This window comes from Megalobrama amblycephala, linkage group LG13, assembly GCF_018812025.1.
Source record: "Megalobrama amblycephala isolate DHTTF-2021 linkage group LG13, ASM1881202v1, whole genome shotgun sequence".
In the NCBI taxonomy this organism is placed as follows: domain Eukaryota; kingdom Metazoa; phylum Chordata; class Actinopteri; order Cypriniformes; family Xenocyprididae; genus Megalobrama; species Megalobrama amblycephala.
Window position 1 is genome coordinate 36,881,071 of NC_063056.1, and position 14,141 is coordinate 36,895,211.

The window sequence follows — 14,141 nt, forward strand, 5'->3', positions numbered from 1 at the left end:
TAACAACTTGGGTTGTCCTTGTCCTCTTTAGTCCGGATGACATGGCGTCCCAGTTTTCCAAAAAGAACTTCAAATTTTGATTCGTCTGACCACAGAACAGTTTTCCACTTTGCCACAGTCCATTTTAAATGAGCCTTGGCCCAGAGAAAACTCCTGCGCTTCTGGATCATGTTTAGATATGGCTTCTTTTATGACCTATAGAGTTTTAGCCGGCAACGACGAATGGCACGGTGGATTGTGTTCACCGACAATGTTTTCTGGAAGTATTTCTGAGCCCATGTTGTGATTTCCATTACAGTAGCTTTCCTGTATGTGATGCAGTGCTGTCTAAGGGCCTGAAGATCACGGGCATCCAGTATGGTTTTCTGGCCTTGACCCTTACGCACAGAGATTGTTCCAGATTCGGGTTTGTAGTTCTGTGTATACATGCATCATGCAACGTGTTCAGTTCAAACTTATCACGTATCAAATACATATGTCTGTGAAACTACAGTATAACTAGTCCCACATGAATAAAGATTAAGAAAACTGTAACTGGAGCAACTGGTTCTTATTGCAAAAATGCTAAAATAATCTCTTGCGTGAAGCTTGCCAGGTGATTATACTGCCAGCAGATTCTCACTTGCGTTCAGACGGCTTCTGTGGCGGAAATCAAAAGTAGGATTGATTTTGAATCCGGTAATTAGCCTGTGGGAATTCAAGCTCTATCCTGGAGGAGGACATCCATATCTAGTCTCTCAGCTGGCATGTCCGGAACATTTCCCTCATTTCTCAGCTGGAGCTATTTACTGGGTTAATGCTGCAGAGAGCAGAGGAGTGTAAACATGATGCTAATGGTGATCGTGTCCTCCTCCAGCTCAGCTGCTCAATAAAGACAATCTCAGATGGTTGGAGAGACACTTGTATATTTGACCGGCTAAAGACTTGCACTCGTCATTCTTTTGAACAACAGCAAACCCTAAGGAGATACCCTTATCAGTGTTTCCTGCACTAATATTTAGGAATATACACCTTTCAAAGGTTTGAGGTTTGGGCTAGGTGAGATTTTTGAAAGAAGTCTCTAATGCTCACCATTTTTCAGCATCATTACTTAAGTCTTCTGTGTCACATGACCCTTCAGAAATCATTCTAATATGCTGATTTGCTGCTCAAGTAATATATATATATATTTTAATATTTTTTGTGGCTGCATTTATATTTGATATTTTTTTGAGGATTTGCATAACATTAGAAATGTCTTTATTTGATCAATTTTCAATTTATGCATCTTTGCTGAAGAAAAGTATTAATTACTTTTCAAAAAAAAGAGAGAGAAAGATAGCTTACTGACCCAAACTTTTAAGCGATAGTTTATATGGGCAAACTGATCACTAAAAATCAGCTTGGTATAATTTATGCAAAAAAGATTGGTGTGATTGGTATGCTTCTTTTTAAAGGTGCCCTAGAACTTTTTTTTAAAAAGATGTAATATAAGTCTAAGGTGTCCCCTGAATGTGTCTGTGAAGTTTCAGCTCAAAATACCCCATAGATTTTTTTTTCATTAATTTTTTTAACTGCCTATTTTGGGGCATCATTATAAATGAGCCGATTCAGGGCTACTGGCCCTTTAATTCTCGTGCTCCATGCCCACGGAGCTCGCGCTTGCCTTGAACAGTGCATAAACAAAGTTTACACAGCTAATATAACCCTCAAATGGATCTTTACAAAGTGTTCATCATGCATGCGGCATGCATGCGTTGGATTATGTGAGTATTGTATACTGTTATATTGCTTACATTTGATTCTGAATGAGTTTGAGGCTGTGCTCCGTGGCTAACGGCTAATGCTACACTGTTGGAGAGATTTATAAAGAATGAAGTTTATGCATTATACAGACTGCAAGTGTTTAATAATGAAAATAGTGACGGCTCTTGTCTCCGTGAATACAGTAAGAAACGATGGTAACTTTAACCACATTTAACAGTACATTAGCATCATGCTAACAAAATATTTAGAAAGACAATTTACAAATATCACTAAAAATATCATGTAATCATGGATCATGTCAGTTATTATTGCTCCATCTGCCATTTTTCGCTATTGTTCTTGCTTGCTTACCTAGTCTGTTGATTCAGCTGTGCAAATCCAGACGTTACTGCCTGCCCTTGTCTAATGCCTTTCATAATGTTGGGAACATGGGCTGGCATATGCAAATATTGGGGGCGTACACCCCGACTGTTACGTAACAGTCGGTGTTATGTTGAGATTCCCGTGTTCTTCTGAGGTCTTTTAAACAAATTAGATTTATATAAGAAAGAAGAAAAAAATGGAGTTTGAGACTCACTGTATGTCATTTCCATGTACTGAACTCTTGTTATTTGACTATGCCAAGATAAATTCAATTTTTCATTCGAGGGCACCTTTAATGGATCGGTTGAACCAATTGGCAAATCAGTTTGATTCAGTCTCAGGATTCTGAAACAGATGACTCACTTCCTCTTTGATTGGATTGAATGACTCTTTTGATCATTGATCATATTGGCTGTTTCTCAATATGCGTTCTTAAGCGGTCTTGCGTCCTTGTGTTCTCGCACTACGTCATCATCAACCGTCGAACTTCAATTCCAATATAGAACGCAAGAACAGAGGACGCATGAAAGTATCCAGACGTGTTCTTCATATCGAGGATGCATCGAATGCAGATTTGAGAGAATCGAACCATTAAAAATGCCAGAAGACGCTGCGGGCGGTCGACGTACGGAAGCCTGCTAGCTTTAAAGTTCTTGTTCTCACTTATGACATTCCCGCTACAAGCTCGCAAATATGTGACGGCTCCTGAATGTAAACATATATCCATTTGTTTTGCTTAATTTTAATAAAGTGATAACATGAAGAAAGCCTGCAGTATTATATAAAATAATCTTAACATTGACAAAGCATGTGTAACACAATGGCTACTCACTTTCATAAATACATGTGGTAAAGTAAAAATATATAAAATTATATGAAAACAATGTCTAATAATATGGTAGAAGTCTTTTAATAGGATATTACATTTGTTTGTGATATTATGTTGCGTTTATTGTGCGTTAGCCACTACTATAATATGCTGAGACGGTCAAGATCGCAGCACATCTCAATTATCATAAAATGATGCGTTCTGTGTCCTCGCGTCCTTCCGAGATTGTTCTTTCAAGGTCGCCTGGCAAGACTGGACTCCACGAGAATGCAAGTCCGTTCTCTGCATTCTTGGAATTGAGAAACATCCATTATGTCTGAAATAAGCCTAAAACCATTACTGTTATGTGTACTTTTTAGTAATTTAAAAAAATGCTACTTTGTAAGAGTAGTGAAATTTAAATCTTATTACTTGGTTGTTCACCTGAAAGCAGGAAGTTAAAGGTGAAGTGTGTAATTTCTGCACCACAGTAAAGACTCCAAATGAAATAAAGACTGTTTCAGAACAGGTTTCCTGGGAACTGTCTGCCATTGGTTGGGTAAACAGATGGACTCACGCCATTGGTTATGCTAGTGTTGCTGTGTCAGAATGCTAAAACAAACAGAGAAATGTTTTGATAGGCAAGTTCACGAGTTCACACTTACAGATAATGAGAGTAAAAAGTATGCATATTTGGTGTGCTGTCCGAGGGGAGGCTGTGTGCTAGGAATTTGGCCCGAACCCAGAGTACTCCCCATGTATCTCTGGTTAGGATAGTAACCAGGTGAGTGTGAGGAGACGGGGTGATGGAGGGATGCAGAAAACTGTCAAGGAACATAGATCAGTCGGCTATGTATATATAGGCCTCCTCTCGTACTGATTGGATAGGCAATTTGAATGTGTTCTTCATGAATTTTGTTAATAAAACATCAAGAGTCACAGTGTTCTGGCAGACTTCTGACAAGTCTGACAAGTTTTCATCCATGTATCGCAAGTCTAAAACACCTTGTTAGTTTTGCTAAATACTCCATGTTCTCAAAATGTTGATGTTTTTGTTGATGCTCATTTTAACTACAGCACAAATGATCTGGGAAAACAGTCATGAATTTGGAGGAAAATAATATTTGATGGTCAGTTTTCATGTCAAGTCAAATTGTCTGAGGTCTGAGGCCAAGAATTGTCCGACTTGATTTTGTTTTTATGTGGCAGATTTATCTGAAATAGCGGATATCAAAGAAACAGACATATTTAGTCTCTTTCAAATACTCATTGTTTATAACCTGGTAAAATTTGGCTTATTTCTTCCTCTAAAGTGTTCATAGCAATCTGATGTTTTGCAAGTCGTTTGTTTCTTTGTTGTCAGACTAAAAATATCTTAGGACCATAATAGATGTTTGAAGTTAATAACAGATGCTTCCAGTAATTGCAGATGGAATTTCATGGAATTTTTTGCAATTCCACCACATTAAGGCTCAGTATGTTTATTGAGCAAATGCTGAAGAGTCTGAAAGAGACAGAACCATCACAGACTCAACAAGGAACCATCTGTTGTTTTCAAGAAATCCCACTGTCACGTGACCACTGTCATTCAGAATCTGCTGTGTGGCTGTGTGATATAACGTCTATGAAATAATAATGTGCAATAATGTTCTCTAGCATCTGCCGCGTGAGCAATCGAAAGCCACCCGTCTCGCCATAACCTGCCTCGCTGTAGCTGCACGCTGTGGCAGATTGATTCCATCATGCACTGATTAAAATTGATCTGCTAGTTGTTTTTTACAGGCAGACTTGGCATCTGCTTCACTCCGACAGTCGGAGAGTGACACGTACAATATTGCCTCACAAATGGCCACGGTTCTGACACAGATCGATGTAAATATTGTATCGCTATCTGCTACAAGGAAAACTTGGAGTGTCCCTGCTTTTGAGAGAAATATTTATTGCATGTTTGTGGTTCAGTGCTCAAGCAGAGAGTGTGTTTTTTCTCCCCAACATGTCACTGAGCTAAAGCCAAAACCAAGCTGATACTCATCATATTTGGCTCAAAGTAAAAGATATGATAAGAACCCTTGAGAGAGCCTGTGCGTGGTAATGAATGCTGCCAAACACGAACACGCTGACAATTACATGTTTTGTTTTTGCTTGTCCCTCAGAACCATCTGTATGATTACTTTCTACTGTTTTTAGGATGGCACGGTTTCAAATGTAGTGATTTTAACTTTGTCCATCCAAGGACGTGAAGTAAAATAGGGATTGGTACTCACATCACCGCTAACGTTGTGATTTTGGATCACACGTCTCTTAAGGTGTGGTAATGAGTACGTCAGATGACCTGTTCCCCCCCTTTTCCTAGTTCAGGGCACCAGTCAAGGTCTTTTACCTTGGCAGTATGAGAACACTCTCAACAGGGGCTTTCAGGGCAAAAGTGGTCAGCTGATCTATTTGAAAGATTGGTGAGATTGCTAACTTGTAGAGCCTCTTCTGTATTATCAGCACAAGGAAGACACAAGTGTAATAAAAATAAATTGTATTAACAAAAAGATAAACAAGAATAACTAACACAACTACTAAATGAATACCATGAATGATAAAGGAATAAAGTGCATAAGATACATAGTGATTAAGTTGAGTGTGGCTATGGAAGAGTTACTTTGTCTTATGGAAAGATAAACTGTTTCTCTGAAAATAATAAGGTGGAGAACCTTATTATGCACCAAACAAATAAACGAGATATTATTTGTTATTAACTAACATCAGCTATATTACATCTAATGGGAATTAGGAAATTATATAATAATAATATACAACAATGCCAAGGTCTCTGGAAAGAGGTTTGGTTAACCCTCTGGAGTCTGAGGCTGATTTGGGGCTGGAGAAGTTTTGACATGCCCTGACATTTGTGCTTTTTTCATTTGTTCATAAACACATTAATGACACAAGTGTCATTACACTGTATTCAGCACAAACTAGGCTACCATAATATGTGAGGAACATGTATGTACATGTTTTTGTTTTTGAAGGAATAATGTTTATGCGTGGTTATTGAAAAAACAAAAAACTTAAGTCACTGAAATAAGGCCAAAAAAAGTATATTAAATCTGTATTGACAAGACTTCTGGGTATTGGAGGTTGTAGAATAGAGGTTTTGCTTCAGAATTATGTAAAAATTATGCTGCCTACTCCTTCATATAAAACAATATATTGATTTAGTTTTTGTAAGACACTTTTTGTCAAGAAACACAGTATGCGTGTGTCACGATCACCGTCAGTTCCTGTCACTTCCTGGACTACATTCCCCATAATCCTCTCTGCCAATCACCTGCACTCACTCCACCAATCACTACACTAATCACCACACCCAGCTGCCATGCATTACCTGGACTATAAAAGACTCACACACTCATCACCTGATCGCGAAGTCTTGTTTTCACTTGTGTAACATTTCTGAGCGTTTCCCTGTATCCTGTCTGGTTACCCGTTTATGATTCCTTGCTACATACCTCTGGACTGTTTATTGTTTCCTGGACTGTGAATGATATCTGCCTGCCTCGATCTACTGCCTGTACCCTGACAACGATTCTGCCTAGCCCTTGCTGTTCCTGTTTGCCCCTGCTTAGACCCTGCCTGTACGACCACGCTTACTTTTGCAATAAAGCTTGCAAATGGATCTCTGCCTCAGTCCCGCTTCGTTACAGAAGACTTCGCCGCAACAACGATCCAGCAGCTTTTCTGGTGAACACTGGTCTGGTAGGAACACTGCATTATTGTTACTAGGGCTCAAGCAGGGCTCACAATCGCTGGAGGAATATATTGCGAAATATTTGGACATTGCACATTATTCAGACTTGCCGGACTGTGCACTCATTGACTTTTTCTGTGAGGGTGTTAATCAACCTCTCAAAGAACAATTAGTTTGTAATGGACCACGTTTCTCCCTCAGTCATTTCCTGGAGTATGCTTTATGGTCTGTTGGCTCTCCATTTACTGTGGGTGTCGCGGAGAATCATGTAATGGCTGCCACTAAGAAGGACACTCACAAAATGGCGGCCACCATCACAACTACACCAGTCCATGTCTCCGCTGATCGCCCAGAGCAACGTCACTTCTCCGCTGATCACCCAGAGCAACGTCACGTCTCCGCTGATCGCCCAGAGCAACGTCACGTCTCCGCTGATCACCCAGAGCAACGTCACGTCTCCGCTGATCACCCAGAGCAACGTCACGTCTCCGCTGATCACCCAGAGCAACGTCACGTCTCCGCTGATCGCCCAGAGCAACGTCACGTCTCCGCTGATCGCCCAGAGCAACGCCACGTCTCCGCTGATCGCCCAGAGCAACGCCACGTCTCCGCTGATCGCCCAGAGCAACGCCACGTCTCCGCTGATCGCCCAGAGCAACGCCACATCTCTTCTGATCGCCCAGAGTCACGTCACGTCTCTAGATCAGTCAGGGAGCAGAGAGGGTTGCGTTCCAGTGTGGCTGATCCACCGCTGACCTCAGCCCGAGCGGCTGGCATTCCTAAGCCTCCGCCGTTCGCTTCGCTCTCAAGCCCGCCGGCCACTTCGCACTCAAGCCAGCCGGTCACTTCGCTCTCCAGCCAGTCGGCCGCTTCGCTCACAAACCCACCGGTCACTTTGCTCTCCAGCCAGTCGGCCGCTTCGCTCACAAACCCACCGGCGGCTTCGTATTCAAATTCGCCGGTTACAACGCACTCAAATTCACCGATTGCAACGCACTCAAATTCACCGATTGCAACGCACTCAAATTCATCGGTTGCAACGCACTCAAGCGCCCTGGACGCGATGGACAAGATGGCTGCTCTGCCAGTGCCCACGGGCAAGATGGCCGCCCCTTCGGTGCCCACGGAGGTAGGGGGTGTTCCAGCCATTGAGTCCGCTCCAGAACCCGCTTCAGCCAGTGAGTCTGCTCCAGAACCCGCTCCAACCGGTGAACCAGCTCCAGAACCCGCTCCAACCGGTGAACCATCGCCTCATCCTCGGAAGAGGAGGAGGAGGAGGAAGAAGGCTTCTTCCATTCTTCAAGGCTCAGAAGCTCTTCAAGAGCCCGCTGTGGGTCCAGAGACCACTTCAGAGTTCTCTCCTGCTTCGCCCAAGCTTCTTGCTCTGCCAGCGCTGCCCAAGCTACTTGCTCTGCCAGCACCGCTCAAGCTTCTAGCCCTGCCAGCGCCGCTCAAGCTCCTTGCCCTGCCAGCACCGCTCAAGCTTCTAGCCCTGCCAGCGCCGCCCAAGCTTCTAGCCCTGCCAGCGCCGCCCAAGCTCCTTGCTCTGCCAGCACCGCTCAAGCTTCTAGCCCTGCCAGCGCCGCCTAAGCTCCTTGCCCTGCCGCCGCTGCCCAAATGCCTTGCTCTGCCGGCGCCACCCGAACTCCTTGCCCACGAACCCGCTACGGACCCCGTTGAAATCCCCAAGAACTTTTTTGGGGGGGGCCGTATACCTAAGGGTGTGGAGCTTGTGGGTGGGCACCCTGCACAGCCACAACCATCAGCGGGCTCCGAACTGCTAGGGCCGCCCATGGACTATAAACCCCTATGGCCATTAATGGACTTTGACCCGCCGTGGTCATCTTCGGACTCTGTCCTGCCGTGGCTGCCCGAGCCACCTGACCTGCCGTGGCTGCCCGAGCCACCTGACCTGCCGTGGCTGCCCGAGCCACCTGACCTGCCGTGGCTGCCCGAGCCACCTGACCTGCCGTGGCTGCCCGAGCCACCTGACCTGCCGTGGCTGCCCGAGCCACCTGACCCTCCGTGGCTGCCCGTGGCTCCAGACCCTCCGTGGCTGTCCTGGAACTTGCATTGGAGACCCTGTTCCCGTCCGAGCTCCAATGCACCCACCTCCCCCTCCCTATTCGTGCCATTTACGTCGCGAGGACGCGCCTTCCGGAAGGGGGGCGTTATGTCACGATCACCGTCAGTTCCTGTCACTTCCTGGACTACATTCCCCATAATCCTCTCTGCCAATCACCTGCACTCACTCCACCAATCACTACACTAATCACCACACCCAGCTGCCATGCATTACCTGGACTATAAAAGACTCACACACTCATCACCTGATCGCGAAGTCTTGTTTTCACTTGTGTAACATTTCTGAGCGTTTCCCTGTATCCTGTCTGGTTACCCGTTTATGATTCCTTGCTACATACCTCTGGACTGTTTATTGTTTCCTGGACTGTGAATGATATCTGCCTGCCTCGATCTACTGCCTGTACCCTGACAACGATTCTGCCTAGCCCTTGCTGTTCCTGTTTGCCCCTGCTTAGACCCTGCCTGTACGACCACGCTTACTTTTGCAATAAAGCTTGCAAATGGATCTCTGCCTCAGTCCCGCTTCGTTACAGCGTGGAGGCGTGAATCTGCATGAATAATGGGGTCATTTACACCTGAGAAGACAAAAGAATCGCATAATAATGACCTGAAATGACTTGCATATTAATGAGGCCTTTCAGTCAGATAGGCTGTGAAAAAACCCTCTGTAATCATGTCTCAGCTCAATTTAAAATAATGGTATTCTATTATATTCTTTAAAATATCATGTATTTCTGTGATGTAAAGTGTCTGAACAATTATGTTACCTCTATGGCATTTCATATAGGCTTTTAGCTTAAAAGCATGCACATTTGGAGAAATATTGATGGATTCTTATATATTTATGTCAATTTTCTGTACTGAGGAGTAATATTTATTCAATATTTATAGTCATCACTATGAGTGCTGGGTACTGTGTTTTCAATTCATACTTGCAGCCGGAGGGCGCTATGTACACTTTCAGGCCACAAATTCATATAAAGAAGAAAAGGAACCAGGAACTTCCACGTGGTTGAGTCCGATGACGGTGACGTCTTCCACTGGTTGTGCTGGGTGACAATGCAGTAGGGAGAAGAGCCAGAATCTGTTTCAACAGTCTTGAACACGAAGCTCTGCGGGATGCTGATCTCCTGGAGCACCAAATGGTCCTAAAATCTGGAACACGCAGATGAGGCCCTGGTGTAGGTGCAGAAGGTCCTTAACAATCTGGAACACGCAGACGAAGGTACCTTGGAGTGAAGGTTTGCTCTCCTGAGCTTAACCTTGTTGCAGATGTCGTCACTGTCTCGCTGGATGGAAAATCTGAACGTAGTGTTTGTTAAAGTCTCTTTCCTAACAAGCTGTTGTTGTCTCTCTGGATGGACCAGAGGCTCAGAATGGTGTTGTATCTGTTAGTGTCTCAGCTTCGCAAGCCAGGACTCAGAACGTTAAATCTGTTATGTCTTCTCCCTTTGAAGGGCAGACTCAGAACGGTGTATCTATTGTGTCTTTCCCCTTTGACGGGCAGACTCAGAACGGTGTATCTGTTAATGTCTATCCCCGTGCAGGACAGACTCAGAACAAGGAGTGTCTGTTGAAAGGGTACCTTTATCCCTTTCCGATTAGGAGGAGATTGCATTTTGGCGCTTCTCCATTCGAGTGCTGTGACTGGCTGCTGGCATCAGTGGGTACACACAAAGTGTGGCCCACCCTTCTCTCCCCTGTGGAACTCATTTGCATGAAGCACAAAGTTGGAAGTCTTTACAGTCTTTAAAGTTTACCAATGCATTTGTCACTTTCCAAACCACCACCAGAATACCTTTGGCGATATTCTAAACAAATAGAGACTAAACATGATGGAAAAAGATTGAACTGCCATGCATTCATTCAGTTGTACATTGACAGCTGTATTTGTGTCAGATGTTGCACTACAAATAGCTTTCACTGAGAATACTTTTTTCTATTTCTATTTCTGTAAATAAATATGAAGTGTGTGTGTAGTTTGCATCAGTTCTAATGTTTTAAAAACATAGTTTTTAATGGGTTTGGATGGATCTTTGTGATCTCTCTTTGCTTCACCCATTTCTGCTAAGGTCCCAAGGAATTTTTATGGTGGTCTGTGGCCAACCTTAGGAAGTAGTCTCTAGATGGGTGAAGGGCATAAACTACCTGTGGACCAATGAGAAGTACTGTCCTTTCCAGGCTTGGTACAAGAGGTCTTCTTCTTGCCCTCTAAGAGAGGTCTGGATGTTGTTCTTACATCTTTATCTGATGGCATTGGACAGTTTGTTTGTGTTAGTCCACCAAGATCCAATCAAAATGTAGCAAACCTTTGTCCGCTGTTATGGACAGAGAGGGGCCCGGCCATAAACTGGGCCATGGAATGTGCTGTTCCCTACACAAAATAGGACAACTGATTGTTTTGAAATGCATTAAAAAGCTTGTCTGAATCAATCATATTTTGCATAAAGAAAATGTTGCCTAATTTTAGGTACATTAACATATTTTGCCTTTTCATGACAGTTAAGTACATTTTACGCCCAAATTTTCATTACCATAATGCATCTGGATGTGTTTTTTGTATCTTCCATTATTCTCGATGGTGATTCTCATTGGCATTTTTATTTACTGTATTATGTGACAATATTATTATATTATATACTGCAATATATGATAATATTTTTATGTTTTTAATATTGAATATATTTGTATTAGTGTAATTAATGTTCAATTTAATATTTTTAAAATCAATTTAATTTAATATTTCATTATAATAATTAATATTTAGTATTTTAATAAGCATGGATTAAAGGTAATACAACAGATACTACCTTGATGTATGAATAAATAAGAATTAAAGGTAAAACTTTATTTTAGGGTCTTTTCACTAGTTGCTTATTAGCATGTATATTACTAGAATATTGGCTGTTTATTAGTACTTATTAAGCACATATTAATGACTTATTCTACATTCTTAATCCTACCCAATACCTAAACTTAACAACTACCTTATTAACTATTAATAAGCAGTAAATTGGGAGTTTGAGGGAAAAGTCATAGTTAATAGTTTATATGTATTCCCTATACTAAAGTGTTACCAAATTAAATCATATCTTTTTATTTTTTCGCGTTACAGTAATCAGATTTAATTGCATTACAATGGGTATCATGGGGGAAATGTCTAATCTAAATCTAAAAAGTTTTAAAAATAGGCTTGATTTTCTTGTGCCTGACATGTCACTTGTGCTTCTGCTCTATGAAACCTACTTGTGAGGTCAAATCCACTTACATCAGATGTTACGATAACATAAATAATGAATTTGAAAGTGGAAATTGGTCAAGACCCCCTGGGAAACTGTATTTATTTTTAAATACTGTTTAACAATTTAGCTTAAATTCCTGTATAGTTTCAGCATACACAGATGAAAATATTTTAATCAGCTCAACTCGAAGAACTTGGCCTGGTTTTCAGATGCATCAATGTATCAGTTCTACAGCATACACAGTAAAAATACTCAAGCTAATGTCATGAAGCCAATTTAATACCATAATGTCATTGAACTATTTCTGGATAATGATTTGCCAATACAAGATTGCAGCCGTGTTGAAACATCTACTATGTTAAAAAACATTTTCACCTGTTAATGTGCAAAGGTCATCTATTAACTGGAGGTACTAGATGAATGGTGCTTAATGAAATTGAAACATATTGTAACCCCACGTTTATGACACTATGTTTTGTGCTTCAGGTACAGAGGTGGAGAAGGAGATGTGTGCGGATGAGGTCTACCCTGAATCTGTGCCCTGTATGGTTCCCTGCCCTAAAGACTGTGCTCTCAGTCTCTGGACTGAATGGTCCACCTGCTCCCAGACCTGCTCCAGCAAAACCGCCGAGGGCAAGCAGATGAGAACCAGAGCCATACTGGCTTACAATGCAGGAGAAGGTACAGAAGATATTACATGGGTACTTGCATGTTCTCATTTCAGCAGTGCAAAACTCACTCAATAAATTCATCCATTGTACTATTGTTTTTAGGCAGTGAATAGCACACGTACGTCTGCAAGATGTCTGTTGAAGATCACTTCATCTGGAAAGCATGTGCTGTTTACAAACATCTGATAGACATCTTTAAGATGTCAGTTTTACATACATTCTAAATCATAAACATCTTAAAGAAACATCTATTTGACATCTGACAGGAAACATCCTATAGACGTATTGCAGATGAGCAAACACTCGTCTTCCAGACATAAACATGCACATCGAATAGACGTCTCTGCAATGTACGTGTGCTATATATATATATATATATATATATATATATATATATATATATATATATATATATATAATATTGATTTACATTTTATTCTTTTTTATTTGTTATTTATTTATTATGTATATATTTATTATCAACTTATTAATTGATTATCAACAAGTATTATTTATTATCAACTTTGTTTCTTGTTTTGTCCACCAAATTAGATTTATTGCCTATTATTTACTGACTTCACCACAAGGGATACATGCAATAATACCTTAAAGGTGCAATGTGTAAAATTTGGGAGGATCTATTGACAGAAATGCAATGCAATATAATATACATAACTATGTTTTCAGTGGTGCATAAAGACCTTATATAATGAACCATTATGTTTTTATTACCTTAGAATGAGCCATTTCTATCTGATACACCATGGGCCCCCCCTCAAATAGCCATTATGCACTGACATGTTTCTACAGTAGCTCTAAATGGACAGACACTCTACAGAGAGCGTTTAGTCACTATGTTGTTCTTCTTCTAAATCATTCGTGTTTTTAGAGGCAGCTTGTATTGTCACTACGTTGAATACGCACAGAGTAGTAGTAGTAGTAGTAGACGTCTGGTTTATTAGAAGCAGAGAACGTTCTTTGTAAAAGTAAGAAGAGACCTCATTGGTTCACACAGGCTACTCTCTGCTCTCTCAGACGATGACATCTTTGTCTTGTGTCGGCCAGACGGCCACCATAGCTTCTCCGAAAGGGAGGGGTGTGAAGGGTATGTGCCGTAAGTTGCAGTTCACAACCTCAACAATTTACGCATTGCACCTTTGGCCAAAATTTATCTTCGAAGCCAACTAAATGATCCCTATGATGCTTTAAAATATTGTCTAAATAGACAGTTCACTATCTTTAGGAACAGAACATTTGCTTTTGTTTTAATTGTACTTAAAGAGAAACTTATTATTAAGGCTTAATATACAGTGGCTCCAAAGTATTTGGACACTTAAGTAATATTAGTTGAACATGCAAATATGGCTCAGAAAAGTGAAGTTAGTTCTGAGTAAAGCCCCAGCATCATATATTTTTATATGCCGTGTTCAGGGATATTTTGTATACAATGACCTTCATACATTTTAAAGTGTCTAATTACTTTTCTG

General features: G+C 41.5%; 1 protein-coding gene across 4 annotated transcripts in view; it reads left to right on the forward strand.

Moving 5' to 3' along the window:
• Window positions 1–14,141, forward strand: part of LOC125243659 (thrombospondin type-1 domain-containing protein 7A) — a 158,119-nt gene that overhangs the window by 84,512 nt on the left and 59,466 nt on the right. For all 4 annotated transcript variants that reach the window (XR_007179079.1, XR_007179080.1, XM_048153452.1 and 1 more), the window contains exon 8: window positions 12,470–12,664. Coding sequence is in view for 2 of the 4 variants with exons in the window: in XM_048153452.1 (XP_048009409.1) it covers window positions 12,470–12,664 (195 nt within the window). In the remaining 2 variants the exon portion in view is untranslated. The remainder of the gene's footprint in view (window positions 1–12,469; window positions 12,665–14,141) is intronic.